At 37.1% G+C, this 14,771-nt stretch overlaps 1 protein-coding gene across 4 annotated transcripts in view; it reads right to left on the bottom strand.

Annotated features, from left to right (window-relative positions):
* Window positions 1–14,771, bottom strand: part of LOC135197169 (venom carboxylesterase-6-like) — a 41,540-nt gene that overhangs the window by 22,777 nt on the left and 3,992 nt on the right. Inside the window, exons 1-7 of one of the 4 annotated variants that reach the window (XM_064224156.1) lie at window positions 14,733–14,751; window positions 6,569–6,751; window positions 3,794–4,022; window positions 2,770–2,922; window positions 1,625–1,766; window positions 887–1,072; window positions 330–541 (exon numbers count right to left, since the gene is read on the bottom strand). In XM_064224156.1, coding sequence (XP_064080226.1) covers window positions 330–541; window positions 887–1,072; window positions 1,625–1,766; window positions 2,770–2,922; window positions 3,794–4,021 — 921 coding nt within the window. In that variant the 5' untranslated portion in view covers window position 4,022; window positions 6,569–6,751; window positions 14,733–14,751. Of the gene's footprint in view, window positions 1–329; window positions 542–886; window positions 1,073–1,624; window positions 1,767–2,769; window positions 2,923–3,793; window positions 4,023–6,568; window positions 6,752–14,732 lie in introns of all 4 variants that reach the window. The other 3 variants (XM_064224155.1, XM_064224153.1, XM_064224154.1) reach the window with 3 other exon arrangements.

Below are 14,771 nucleotides of genomic sequence, written 5' to 3'. Positions count from 1 at the left end.
TCATTTTATTGAACAGAATTAAAAAAACTCACTCCACAACTAAGGCCTGTAAAACTTTAGGTTTTGTCAATGAAATTTTTAATGTAAACTCAGCAACTTATCACAAGAGTTTTAACTCAAACGAATAGTAAAATTTCTGGCAACATTTACAAAGTAAAAATCTAAACTTCTTGAAAAAATGTAAGATCTGCAGAAATTAGTTACCATTCTGAATGTACTGTATACGCAAGTTGGGTAATAACTTTTGATGTGCCATGATGAATTCACTGTACTGCAATTTCATGATAAAAAAATATGTAGATAAAAATTAAGTGTGAATAATGACTTACTGTGAAAAAAGATGGTAGAGGAACTAGATCATCTAAAGACAATGCCTGAAGACAGTATAAAAGTCTTGTTGACTCTATAGTAGGAGGGTCCTCAGTTATTCCAGAACAGTTGTATATCAAACCTACAGTATGGGCCACTATTTGATGGTCATTGCGCAGTGCCCATGGACTTAATGCTGAGCCTGACTGTAAAATTGCTTTATCAAACAAGCCTGTTATTGAAAGAAATGAAATACGATTGAACTGAACACTAAATATACTGTAAAAGCATAAAGGAACAACAGCCTCATTCCCTGCCATGCTTTATAGTTCCAAAAACAAACACCTGTGCATAAGTGTTACAAAACTTTGACAGTATGTATAACATAATGCAAATGTAAATCTGTAAAAACAACATCAACAGCTTCTGAAGTCCCATCTTCCAATGATGATACTCAGATGACATTACAATATTCTATATATCAAATCCAAAAGGCTAACTTTAAAATGATGTAGCATAATATTAACTGACTTCACTTACATTTACTCAGTAAACACTATTGTATAACTCAGAGTACCTGCTGCTGCTGGTGTGAGGATCTGAAAGTGGGCAGAGGCTGCGCCAGAACCTTGTCCAATAAGAGTAATCCTGGAAGGATCACCTCCAAGTCTTCTAATGTTGTTTTTCACCCAATCAAGGGCTAACGTTTGGTCTTTGAGTCCCAGATTCCCTGGCATGACATTATCTCCAGTTGAGAAGAATCCTGAAATATTGAAACATTAAATAGCAGAATAAGTAGTAGAAACATGAGAACTATTACTAAATCATGCATAAATCACTGCAGTAAAAAGCTAGGTAAAATTTTTAATGATAAAAGTGATTAAATTACTCACCTCAATGTTCTAGGTATCATCAAATTTCAGTAGTTCAGACAATTATCTATGTTGGTGGTGTGTTATAGTTAAAAGAAAAATAAGCAAGTGATACAGGCAGCCCTCTGTTAACAGCGGCATCAGTTAACAGCTATCCGGTTTTACAGCACTCGTCTAGCAACGCTGTTGACTGGATTTTCGGTGCCGATCTCTGGTTAGCGGCGCCGATATCTGGTTAATGGCGCCGATATTTGGTTAGTGGAGCTGTTAAGCAGGTTTTTAGGCTGTTATTGCAAATTTTCGGTTAACAGCATCAGCTGGGAATGGAACACCCGCTGTTAGCTGAGGGCTGCCTGTACTTAATTTTTAATACAGAACTTAATAATAAAACCGTGATTTGCATTCTAAGATTGTAAAACTACATAGAAAACATGGTACTGTACCTAACGTTCCCAGTCGGTACTGTATTGATACCAAGACTATATCTTTGCTCAGTAGAGCCAGGGGGGCATACTCTTCTGCTCCGCCAGAAATGAAGGCACCCCCATGGATCCACACCATGACAGGTAAATCAGAAATGTTTGGCTGTTGCAAGAAAAAAATGAGTTAAACAGGTGAACAGCAGTTTTAGAGCAATGAGCAAACTTTCATCTGACTGTTACATACCAATGACTGAATGAACAAATACAATATACAGTAGTATTGTAAACAGGAGATTAAATACACAATATAAAATACATCTGCTATAAAGGACAGTACAGCAACAGCATGTTACTATTTCTTATTAAGCACGTGCAGAATCTATAAGAATATTGCAAAGTTGGTGCTTCGAACTTTCTCCAGACAGTTAAATTAGATTTCAGTATTTTCCTGCTCCTAACATTTCCTTAAGTCTGACCTTTATCTTTACTACATAAGCCAACAATACATTTATATGAACGAGCTCAAATAAACCGACTTTATACATTCTATATTAATTTTCGTAAGCTATCAGTACAAAGATCAATTACCATGCTACTAGTGACAAGTATCAGAAACAACCATCAAAACTATAGCACTAATTTTGTTCAGTCCTAATTATATTTAAATGAGACGTGAGAAATCAGTCATTAGAAAGACTTGCATTTACAGTTGCTTAAGAATAAAAAAGAGAGAAACCATTCCTTAAGGGAAAGATGGCCAGAAGTATGCCAAAGACACAGTTGAGATATGATGTGAAGAAAAAGGACAAACTGCCACCCCATAAAGAGGCATCATTGAGGTCTTATACAGAATTAGAAACAGAAAACCTTTTTTAAGCAAACTTTTTCACGTCCGTGACAATTCCAAAAGGAAACAAAAATGTTAAAAATGCCACCATCTTCTATGAGAGTGCGCCTGAATACAATCCTATAGAAAAAAAAAACCTTGGAAGGCAGATGCGGAGGATTAACAATTAACCCTCAGGGAAGTGACACACCTGCCATTTAAAGGGTGGATAGTTGTAAGTAATGGAAAACAGAAGCAAGGAGAAAATTCGAATTCAAAAGCTGAGCAATAACAGGATTATTGATGATAAGGAGATTGGAACTTAGTGCCGCATCCTTACCCTTGGTGTATACACATTAAGATAAAGACAATCTTCGTTCCCCTCCACAACAAACTTTCCATCCTTCACAGCATCAGGACTCAACTGAGGACACTTGGGTGGGGAGACACTCCCGTCTCTCGTCCCTTTCCAGCCTGTGGGAGGGACAGGATCCTGAAAAAATGTAAGAACAATATACGTAAATATCTAAGATTCTTCAGTCCTGTAGTATGTCAACTCCTGATATTTTAATGACTTCAAATGATGCCATACAAAGAAACTTTTGGCAAACTTCATCTAATAATTTTGACATTTTGCTTTCCATTTTTTAAAACAATACAATAAAATAAAATTATTCAGCTTTAAAACTGCACCTTAAACAGCATTACGTAGTACAATGGAAAATAAATCAAAATCGAATATGCCAAGGACGAGGTTTGGGGCACCCCACAATCTCAAAGGGTTAATTCTACAAATTGATATCAATACAACTATGCCAATGACGATGACAGAAGGAAAAAGTACATTTTGCCCTCAGGATGGAAAAAATGAAATAAGCATGAATTTTTTCGCTGTGTAAATGAAATTTGACAAATTCTTCAATGAAAACAGTAATCAGTTAAAATTAGTGGGGGTTACACATACATATTAAGCAGTAGAACTGCTAAATGTAAAACCAGAACCAGACTTATCCTCTATGTATGTGCAATGCTGATTTTAAAGATATAATTGGATAATACAGTATGACTGATAGCATATAAGCTGAAGACGATCTGAAAGTACTAATGAATGAATTCACAGTTTTAGAGTTGGAATCACACTAAGGATGTCCTTCATACATATGAAAATCAAAACACTGGACTTTCGAAATCAAATATGACAAAGAGGTCACTTGCATAAATCCCTGCAACTGTTTCAATATCTCAAGTTCCCCCTCCCCCAACATCAGCTATAAATAAATATCTTAAATACCTAAATGATCAAATAGAAAGGCATTTACATGAACAATTATGAAAATAAATCTTCACGGTGTATAAAAACTTACCCTGAACCTCAAACCCTCAACAGGGGCCAGGGCATAGGGAATGCCTTTGATACTGTAATAGAATCGATCATTGCCTCTGTCACTGTCTCCATCACTGAGGGTTTCTTTCATGGCTGTAATAGCTCCTTGCTTCAGCTGTACTGTCACGGTGTCTTCCTTCTTCTCCTGACCACAAACGCCCTGTACTGCCAATGTGGTGACAATCAGCCATCTTGAGAGGTGCTTCATCCTGTGTAAAAAAACAAAAAGAGGTTCATGCTCATTACTGATGCTGATTAAAATTCTAAAAAAAGTCTTTGTTATTTTTAGAAACCTCCATATTCCCAATCGGTGAGCACATCAAACAAAAAGTGCACCGAGCAACTATCACAGCCACGAACAACAAGAAATGTATCATAGTACAAAGATAACTCAACCTAGTTACCTGAAGTGAAAAGAGTAAAAGTTAAAAATACTTATGAGAAATAAAGTATGAGTGTGTACAAAAAAGTTGATGTAATTATACTAGATGTAAAAAAAACATGGCAATAGTGGTGGTCCCAACACTAATGAAGCTACTTCATACAGGGGACTACGAGCATCAAGATACAGTGGTCCACCCGTATTCACGGGGGATGCGTACCAGACACCCCGCAAATGTTTAGAATCCTCTAATAATTAGAACCCCTATAAAAATGCTGAAAAAGGCCTATTTTGGTAGGTAACACTCAAGAAAAACCCACTACAAATTTTTATACCTTTTTTTTTTTTAATAATTTTATCACAAAAAGTGGATTTTATGATGAAATTGATAGAAAAAACAAGAATTTCTGGATATTTCTCATAGAAAAACAGTGCAAATAGGCGAATTTCCCGCGAATAACGGGTAGATATGGTCCAGAGAGAAATCCGTGAAACTGATGAGTCCACAATCTGGAGAATGCAAATACGGTGGCCCACTGTATACTAAAGAATATACAACGTAGATTCTTGCATGAAATGTTTCAACAGTTATTTTGAATACCTTTTTGGGGAATAACTGCAAACTCAGGAATATGGAATGAGTGCAGAGTAACACTGAGAACCATGCAAAAAGTGTTGAGCAGCTAGATGGCACTGATAGGTATGCTGTAACAAAACATCAAAATAGAAGAGCAGAGCTAAATAAAATTAAACAAGGCTAAAGAAAAGAAGTTACACGAGGAATCTGCACAAATGCAGAGATTCAAAACCTCAAAACAAAGAATTCCATTGTCCAAATAACAGCCACACTCAACAGTATAGCAACTGACTGATCGACTTAAGTAATGTAGTGTTAAAAGGATTAACTCTCACTTCATGGACAATGAAAGAAGACCTTGGAATAACTTTACTGGCTGAGTAATCCTACAAAAACAAAGGAGAATAAGTGAAGGACAGAATAATGTTTGCATTATATAACAAAGTAAAGTACAGAATAAAACATTAGCATTATACAACGAGTACAATTGAAAGTTCTAGGCGGCACGTTAACAAAGATCAAACAAAAAATGCTATAGGGAAACAGCAACCCAACAATGATTGATTGATTGATTTATAGATTCTAGGCATACATGCCAACCACTGGGGCAACTAAGGCCATTCAGCGCTGAAACGGAAATTGACAGTAAAAGGTTTGAAAGGTGTAACAGGAGGAAAACCTCAAAGCAGTTGCACTATGAATCAACTGTTAGGAGAGAGTGGAAAGTAAGACGGAGGAAAGAGAATACGAACAGAGGTGCAGTTAAAGGGATGGAAGCAGTTACAGCTAAGGGTCGCAGGGACGCTGCTAAGAACCTTAAGTAATGCCTACATTACACTGATGGCACCCCAACGGGGAACCCAATAATGAAAACAGGAAAAAAAAACTCCCGTTTACGAGTAAAATCATTTAGTAAATGTGTGAAATCAAAGTAAGTAAGTGTGCTAAGAAAATCTAAAGATGATTAGAAAGTCGATTCAAATTAAGCTGGTCTTATGCCAGCACGCTTCCCGCACTAAGACCTAAAGGTGCGTAAGGGGCATCGTGTAGAGGTGGCAATTTTGGATTAGAAAAAAAAAGTCACAGGAAAAACAGTCACAATTTTGGCTAAGAAAAAAAGTAATTGGAAAATCAGTCACAATATTGGCTAGGAAAAAAAAATCACAATTTGGACTAGGAAGAAAATCACAAGAAAACCAGTCACAATTTTAGTTAGGAAAAGTCACAGGAAAAACAGCCACAATTTTGAATAGGAAAAAAAAAAGTCACAATTTTGAATAGGAAAAAAAAAAGTCACAATTTTGGATAGGAAAAAAAAGTCACAGGAAAAACAGTCACTATTTTGGCTATGAGAAAAGTCACAATTTTGGATAGGGAAAAAAAAGGTCACAGGAAAAACAGACAATTTTGGATAAGAAAAAAGTCACAGTTTTGGAAAGGAAAAAAAAGTTACAGGAAAAACAAACAGAATTTTGGATAGGAAAAAAAATCACAATTTTGGCTAATAAAAAAATCACAGGAAATCCAGTCACAATTTTGGCCAGGAAAAAAACAAAAAAGTCACAACTTTGGCTAGAAAATAAAGTCACAGGGAAAACATCCACAATTTTGGTTAGAAAAAAAGGGCAGGAAAAGTCCCATTACTTTATAGTGGCCGGTAATGAAGTCACAGGGAAAAATTCACAATATTTCTTGGTCATTAACTCTATGTTAGTTAACGTCTTCTGTATATGTTATTTACTGTAATCCCCAACGGCCTTGTTTAGACTAAACACACCGCAAAGGTAGATACATACCGGTTAACACCCTTGGGGTCACCATCCAGTATAAAGATTCATGTGGCACTTTTTTCAGAAACTTTTTTTCCTGTTTTTTTTCTGTGACTTTTCGCTTACTTGGGGAGTAAGCCTGCACACTACTTTGTTGTTCTTCTTCTTGTTGGGGGGTTAGGAAAGGTCTATGGAAAAGCCTAACAAGGTCTGAAAAAATGCATTTTGCTTTGAGTAAAAAATACAGGAACTTTCGGATGGGATATTTTTGATTTATTTATTGCAATGAAAATGTAAAAAATAAATGATGAGCACCTTAAACAGTACAGAACAATTATTTCTCATAAAATATAATGTGTTTAATTTTCATTGGTGAGACAATGCTCTATTCGACCGTAGATTTTAGCACGCACCCCGAGTAAGGTGGCCGTCAGATCACGCCTTGATTTTACCTGAATTTGATGTGGATCTTCAGATTCATCAGATTACAGAGATTTGATTAAGATTAGACGAGTACGGAACAACGATCCGGTGAACAACTCCAGTGTGATCAAAGTCTGTTTATTTTATCAGGCAACTCGATCAGGACAAAATTTAAATCAATTTATAAAAACAGGTAGCAGTTTTCCTGTGTTCTTTTGCTCTTTATTTTAAACTACTCATTTGTGTATGTTTCATCTTTGATAAGTTTAATTTTTTTTTTTTAACAAGACATTCAGTTCATGGAAGCTGTCTTTTTTTTATATAATAATAATAATTAGGGGAGAATGGAATAATGACATGCTCAAAGGCTTATTTTTTCCACATCTATCAAAAATAACTGCAAGGCTCTTCAGATAATCTGTCCAAACATACCTATTGGTAGCGCCAGTGTGCATGACACTGCAAATACATACTACTCTGTATTTCATGAGCGTGGGTGTACTATATGCGTCATTTCCGGGAACACACACACACACACACACATATATATATATATAATATATATATATATATAATATATATATATATATATATATCTATATATATATATATATATATATATATATATATATAATAAAATATATGTAAGTAAAATATTATTATGTGTACACACATTATTATTACCAAATTCACCTTATTTCATCATGTAAGCATACGAGAGAGAGAGAGAGAGAGAGAGAATCTCTCTCTCGTATGTTTATGAAAAAAGGTGTATTTGGCTAAATTACCTAATGATTCTTTAAGCTTGATAACTATTAACGTCAGTAAATGAGAGAGAGAGAGAGAGAGAGAGAGAGAGAGAGAGAGAGAGAGAGAGACCTTGAAACTGAAGAATATCCATCGAGTCACCATCTTCTTTCCAAGCGGAAAATGACCGGGTGAAGGGTAGCTAACTATAATTTCAAGGAAAATGGAGATTTGTTATTATTTTAAGGGGGAAAAAATCTATAAGCATTTTGCACAAAAGCAAGGAAATACTGGAAGGTGAAATAAATAACAAAAAGCACAACACAGAAAATGACGGTGAAAGGATTAATGATAAATGCAGGATAATATTGGATAACTAAGAATGAATGACAAACGGGGAAAAGGAGAATGGATGTACTCGCGTACTAATGAAGATTAATTTTTTTTTTTAATCAGTTAATCGAGAAGTTTGGGAGACGGAGAGCGCCGGACTATGATAAAATCGTCGCAGAGACGAATTTAGCCGACACTGAAAAGACTCGTACTACACTGTAACTAGGCTGTTTCGCAAAATATAGAATGGGGAAACAAAGGCTGTTGACTGAGAATTGGGAATCATGTCATAGTAGGCACGAAGGAAGAAGGGTGACCTAAATGGATGGGGTACGAGTAAGGACAATGCGCTTCCGTCGAATACGATGAAAATGTAGATTTTTCATCATCATCGCCTCCAACGCCGCGTGACGTAAAGGGCTTCTGGGAAACCCCGCCTCTCGCCTCTTTCCCGCGCCTCGTCTTCACTCAACCTCCGCCTCGTAGTTCTTATCCCAGTGCCAGTGGGTCTTCCCACTTTTTTTTTAAGTCTCATTGGATCACAGCCAACGTTATTACGCACTGTTATTATCCCGGGGGTTGTGTATAATGAAATGACTGACGAAAATGCTATAAAAATGATCTATGCAATTACTTTCAGCAGGAAGGAGTGTGAGTGTAGAATTTTGGGAAACCTCGCAGTTACACTGACACACAATTGTCAGGAGAGGGTGGAGAGTTAGACGGAAGAAATATAATATGAAGAGAGGTACAGTAAAAGGAATGAAAGGGGCTGCAGCTGGGGGCCGAAAGAACAGTGCAAAGAAACCTTATATAATGCCCACAATGCGTGAGGTGTACATCAGATATTTGTGTTGAGGAAGACTGCACAGCAGTGCATTCATTTTAAAAGTCTCCTTCTCTTGGCCTTTTATTTTTGTAAATTAAGATAAGGTGTTTGGCAGTGACCACAGACCAATATTATGGAAGACCTTACGTCATTACGGTATTCCCTTAATATACGTCAAGATCTGTGAATTTATCAGCGAACAATAGAAATAAAAGGTTTGGACCTATGAGGTTATTCAATGCTGAATGGGAAGTTAACACTATGGTTTGATAGGTGTAGCAGGAGGAATACCTCGCAGCTGCACTATGAAAAAAAAAGTGTTAGAGAGGGTGAAAAGTCAGATGGAAGGAAGAGAATATGAACGGAGGTACAGTAAAAGACATGAGGGAGGTTGCAGCTAGAGGCCGAGGGGACGCTGCAAGAGTCAAGCGGTAGGAGAGCGAGAAATGAATAGTTATGTATACCTCAGTTTAACCAAACCACTGAGCTGACTAAGAGCTCTCCTAGGGCTAGCCTGAAGGATTAGATATTTTTACGTGGCTAGGAACCAATTAGTCACGAAGCAACGGAACCTACGGCTTATTGCAGGATCCGAACCACATTCCATCGAGACATGAATTTCTAATCACCAGAAACAAATTCCTCTGGTTCCCTGTTGGCAGAGCGGGGAATCGAACTCGGGACTACCGAAGTGAATGGTACATGATAATGTCAGCTGGGCTCCTGTGGTAACAGGAGATTTGGAAGAAACCGAATCATTCTGATGGGAGGTATGAGAAAGGCAGCTGGAGAGGAGTGGAGATTTGTGGAAGATAAAACAAGAGGGTGTCGAGTGGCAGATTTTCAAAGTGACCCTTTTGAGTTAACGGCACTGCAGACGATGATGATGATGAACACCAGAAAATCACAATGAACGAACAACCACTTAATAAGTGAAATGAAATCATAGAAAATACAGATTACGTAGTAAAATAAGAAAATGAGTGACACTGGATCAGGAAATGACAACGACTGAATACGAGAACAATAAGGATACGTGAGAATACGAAAAGCGAGATCAAATTGTGTTATGGATTTAAATTTTACTAAGAAAACACAGGAAAAAGCTTATTTACAATGATAAATAAATGTCAAATTTTTTACAGAAAAAAGTGACACAATATATATATATATATATATATATATATATATATATATATATATAATACATATATACACATATAATGTGTGCGTGTATGATAACACGAAATTATTTGCAGAAACTATTCGATGTAATTATCCCGTTCAAGAAAAAACCTTAAAAATGAAATACTTATATTTGGCGGGGGTCTTCATTTCACAGTTTACCAACAGACCTCAACAACCAAGTATTTCAATTTTGATATTTTCACCGTCAAGGTTACGCACTTTTAAAAGTCATGGTTTTGGCACAGGTAAAATACTCTTACGTAAGTGTTACCAAGCCCAAGTCGAGATATTCCAGATTGTCGGTTTCTGTATAAAATTCAGTCAAATTTTGACTTTTATCACTGGAAAAAGAGATGATCTCTATTATTATCATTGTCATTACAAGAATGTAGTTACTGCTCAAACAGGAAGAGACTTTTTGAGAAAAAATTTTTACGCTTGAGAAACTGCTGACTCACGTTAGGCCTATACAAGCGACTTGATTTGATACGCGGAGCAAGACTGCATCATCCGTTATACGTGGGAAGCAATCAGTAGCATGACCAGTTATTTTTCTTTGGCAGCACTCACCACCATCGGTTGCCATAAATATCATTTTGTGTAGCAATGGCGGCGCTTACACGTTCAAGTAACGACCTTCCAAGTGACAAGACTGGGACAACATTTAATAGTTCAAAATGACGTCAGTTGCCAATGATATTTTCCTCATGGTCAGATAACATAATGATAAGGTCATTACTACCATTCACCGCTGGTAGCCAAAATCCTCTTCGCTGCTGTTCAGGATACTGATCCAACTGGAAGGAAACTTCACGAAGAGGAGGAACGCGTAACGAGCATCAACCTGCAAGAAAGGATGTCCGGTCTTCGAGTTTTATTCTTATTTATCATTTATGGAGTGGCAGCGTTGCAAAGGATATTAAACGACTTCCGGCAAGTGACAGACGCCTCAAAAAAATAAGTTAAATAAATAAAAAAAAACCGAAGACGACGTCGACGATGCACTTCCACACAAGAATGACGATGGAGCTGGCAACCCAACGTCTTTAACTATCCCAGATCCGATGGACCCCGTAGGGAGATAGTGCCGTCAATGCACATCATTCGGTGCAATGTAGGCATTACTTAAGGTTCTTTGCAGCGTTCCTTCGTCCCCTAGTTGCAACTACTTTCATTCCTTTTACTGTACCTCCGTTCACATTATCTTTCTTCCATCTTACTGTCCATCTTCTTCTAACACTTGGTTCAAAGTGCAACTGCTTTGAGGTTTTCCTCCTGTAACACCTTTCAAACCTTTTACTTCCAATTTCCATTTCAGCGCTGAATGGCCTTCATTGTCCCAGTGGTTGGCATAAAGCAAAATCTATATAAATCAAATCAGATCATATCTGATGGAAACACGGAATAAATAAAATAGGCCTAGTCTTTGTAGGCGACCGCTCCGATTATTGAAACAGGGCGATAGGCTACACAGATTCGTTCCCAGTGTTCAGAAAAGGCAATTGCAGCTTTCATTCTAATTACACTCCTTCTCTTGGTTATGTTCTATTTCAAATATAACCATTATATTCTGCTATATATACATATACGTATATATAATGTATGTATCCCTATGGAGACTAGTGTCCTCTTCGGTTTGTTCTTCACGATTGTGTGCACAAAATAATAATATCAATTTTCAAAAATATAAAAAAAAGAAACACCAGCGAATCATCTTCCAAACCGCAGAATCTTACTATAAAAACGTTCGCCGAAAAATTAACAGTCACGCAACTCAAGGACATACGCACCCTTCTGCAACAGTACGATAGGATAAGGATGCCATATGATGAACTTGATTGTGAAACCTTTTTCCAAGAATTTCATGTTGTCATACATTACTAATATATATATATATATATATATAATATATTATATCTCAATATCTATATATATCCTATGATATATATATATTATATATATATAGATAAATATTAATATTATGTTAATATTATATATATATAAAGAGATTAAATATATATATGCTTAAAAAATCACAGTAGCTGCACGTGACTTCATTAAATAAGCAAATACCACAGGAAATGACAGGCAGAAATCCAAGCGCTTTCGTCTTTACGAAGACATTGTGGTATTCGCTTACACACACACACACACACACACACACACACACATATATATATATAATATATATATATATATATATATAATAGAATATAATTATATATACTGCATAAATGGAAGGCAAATTGATTGATGAAAAGGTTAGAAGCTATGTTTGGTCATTATCTTAATATGAGCGTAAGGGAAAATGAATGACAGCTGGAAGAGCAAGGGTTCACATCCCGGTTACATAAAAGTAACTCAGACAAGCGAGCTTGATGAAAAGAAGCGAGAAAAGCCCTCGAGATGAACAATAGGGTATTTGAGGACGCGACTCTAGAGAATGGAAACCAGGAGCTAGCATGGATTGTTTGCGAGTCTAAGCGAGCAGAATAAGTGAGTGCGGATTTAAGCGACGGTTTGATGTAATCGGAAGCTTAAGAGAAGGAACAATGGAGATTGTTTGAGCTCTGGAGATTATTTTAGTGGTATACAAAAGGATGGTAAGGCAGTCAAGGACAAAGATTGTGTGTATAGTGTTTTTACGTTGCACATGGAACCAGTGGTTGGTTATTCAGCAACGAGACCAACGGCTTTACCTGACTTCCGAACTACGGCGAGAGTGAACGTCTATCACCAGAAATACACATCTCTGACCCCTCAGTGGAATGTCCGAGAATTGAACTCGCGGCCACCGAGGTGGCAGGCAAAGACCATACCAACCACGCCACTGAGGCGCTGGAGGGATCGAAAGGAATGGCGAGAGGAATCATTATTCCTCTGAATACGGTTTCATGTATAAGAAGTGAAGGTTAAGACCTATTGGAGGCGTAGCATCATTTGATATAACAGGAAGGTGTGTAGCTATCGACTATCAATATTGATAGTGAAAAAATATTAAGTCAGGGAAAGAACATTGAAAAGTTACGGAGAAAAAAAAAAGGACCATAATTGGTGATGGCGAAGGAAAACTCCGAAAGCTAGTGAAATATTCTAAAAGTGATTGTAAGAAGGTGAACGAAAGTGAAGGTAAGCTAGCACAAGAATACTGGTGAAAGAAAACTCGGAAAATACGGCAATGAATGTCAGCGCTGATGACGAGAGCAAGGAAGTGGTTGTTTCGTACAAGTATCTCAAGCGCTGGGACCTATGAGGTCATTCAGCGCTAAAAGGAAAATTGAGAGTAGAGGAGGTTTGAAAGGTGTAACAGGAGGAAAACCTCCAAGCAGTTGCACTACGAAACAATTGTTAGAGAGGGTGGAAAGTCAGATGGAAGAAAGAGAACATGGACGGAGGCCCAGTAAAAGGAATGAAAGGGGTTACCGCTAGGGGCCGAAGGGACGGAGCACAGAATCTTAAGCAATGCATACAGTGCATCGCGCGAGATGCACTGATGGCACTAAGCCCCTACGGGGTAATGAGTCGTGGTTGGCAGAGAAATGCCCACTCACAGAACAGGTAAAGCAAGGATGGAAGTAGGGTCAACGCCCCAGTTTCATGAGAGAGAGAGAGAGAGACTAAACAGAATAGAGTATACAAAGAAACTCACATTATATTCGGGAAAAACTAAGCCTTAGAATACTAACGCCAAGAACAAAGCATGCAAAAATTAGCAGAAATAAATAACAGTCAGAGAGTTCTCACTTGAAGTAGCAAGGTCAACAATGATATGGAACTGAAGTCATAAATCTACAAAGTAAATATTTTAAACTATCGAACACAGGACCTCCCATCTTTCTCCATCAACATGAGACATAGGCCTAGACCAGTGGTTGTCAACCTTTTTCACTTCATTCCCCCTTCATGAATTCTCAACATTCGTGTGGGTCCCCTTCATTTTCTCCCAAATCCCACCCCGCCAAAAAAAGGTAAAAAAAAAAATAAAAATAAATAAATAAAAAATAAAATGTTGATGAAGAGAACAACCTTGCTTTATTACAAAGTTTGCAGTCATAATTATTTTATATTTCATAGATTTCTGATATGCTTAACTTACATCCCTAGACTACAAAAGAATAGCAGACAATAGCAAATTTGAATTTGGTTGGGAAAAAGTTCTATTAACATTATTTTGTAACAAAATTTTATTGTCAACTTAATCAATTAAAAATAGAACATTTTCATTACCAGGACAGTGATGCAAGTTTTTGTTTTTTATTCAGATTCCTAACATTATTTAGAAATGTATAATTTGCAACAGCCCACCATGGCCCCCAGGTTGAGAACCACTGGCCTAGACGAAGCTTTAGCAGGGTGGGGAGGGGTGGGGGGTGGGGGTGGGGGAGGTGCTGCGATGGAGAGGAAGATTGTATTTTCAAGCAGCTATTATTATAAAACAAAATAAGTCATAGTAAAACTGTCACAGGTTTTAAACTGCAGAACATATATTACAGTTTTTCTTTAAAGTGATTACAGACTAAGAGCAACATTACTTGACTTCTGACTTTTAGAAATTGACTGTTTCTAATAGACAAAATGTCTGCAGGTCATGCATCACCCCCTGCCCCAAAGCAACTCTAGGCCTATGATCAGTACAAACTCGATAAAAGAGCCGTTAAAATCAACACTCACTTGACGTGAAGCCTGCTTCTTCTTCTTCTTCTTCCTATT

The sequence above is a fragment of the Macrobrachium nipponense genome, chromosome 18 (assembly GCF_015104395.2).
Source record: "Macrobrachium nipponense isolate FS-2020 chromosome 18, ASM1510439v2, whole genome shotgun sequence".
In the NCBI taxonomy this organism is placed as follows: domain Eukaryota; kingdom Metazoa; phylum Arthropoda; class Malacostraca; order Decapoda; family Palaemonidae; genus Macrobrachium; species Macrobrachium nipponense.
This window is presented reverse-complemented; position numbering and strand designations above follow the sequence as displayed.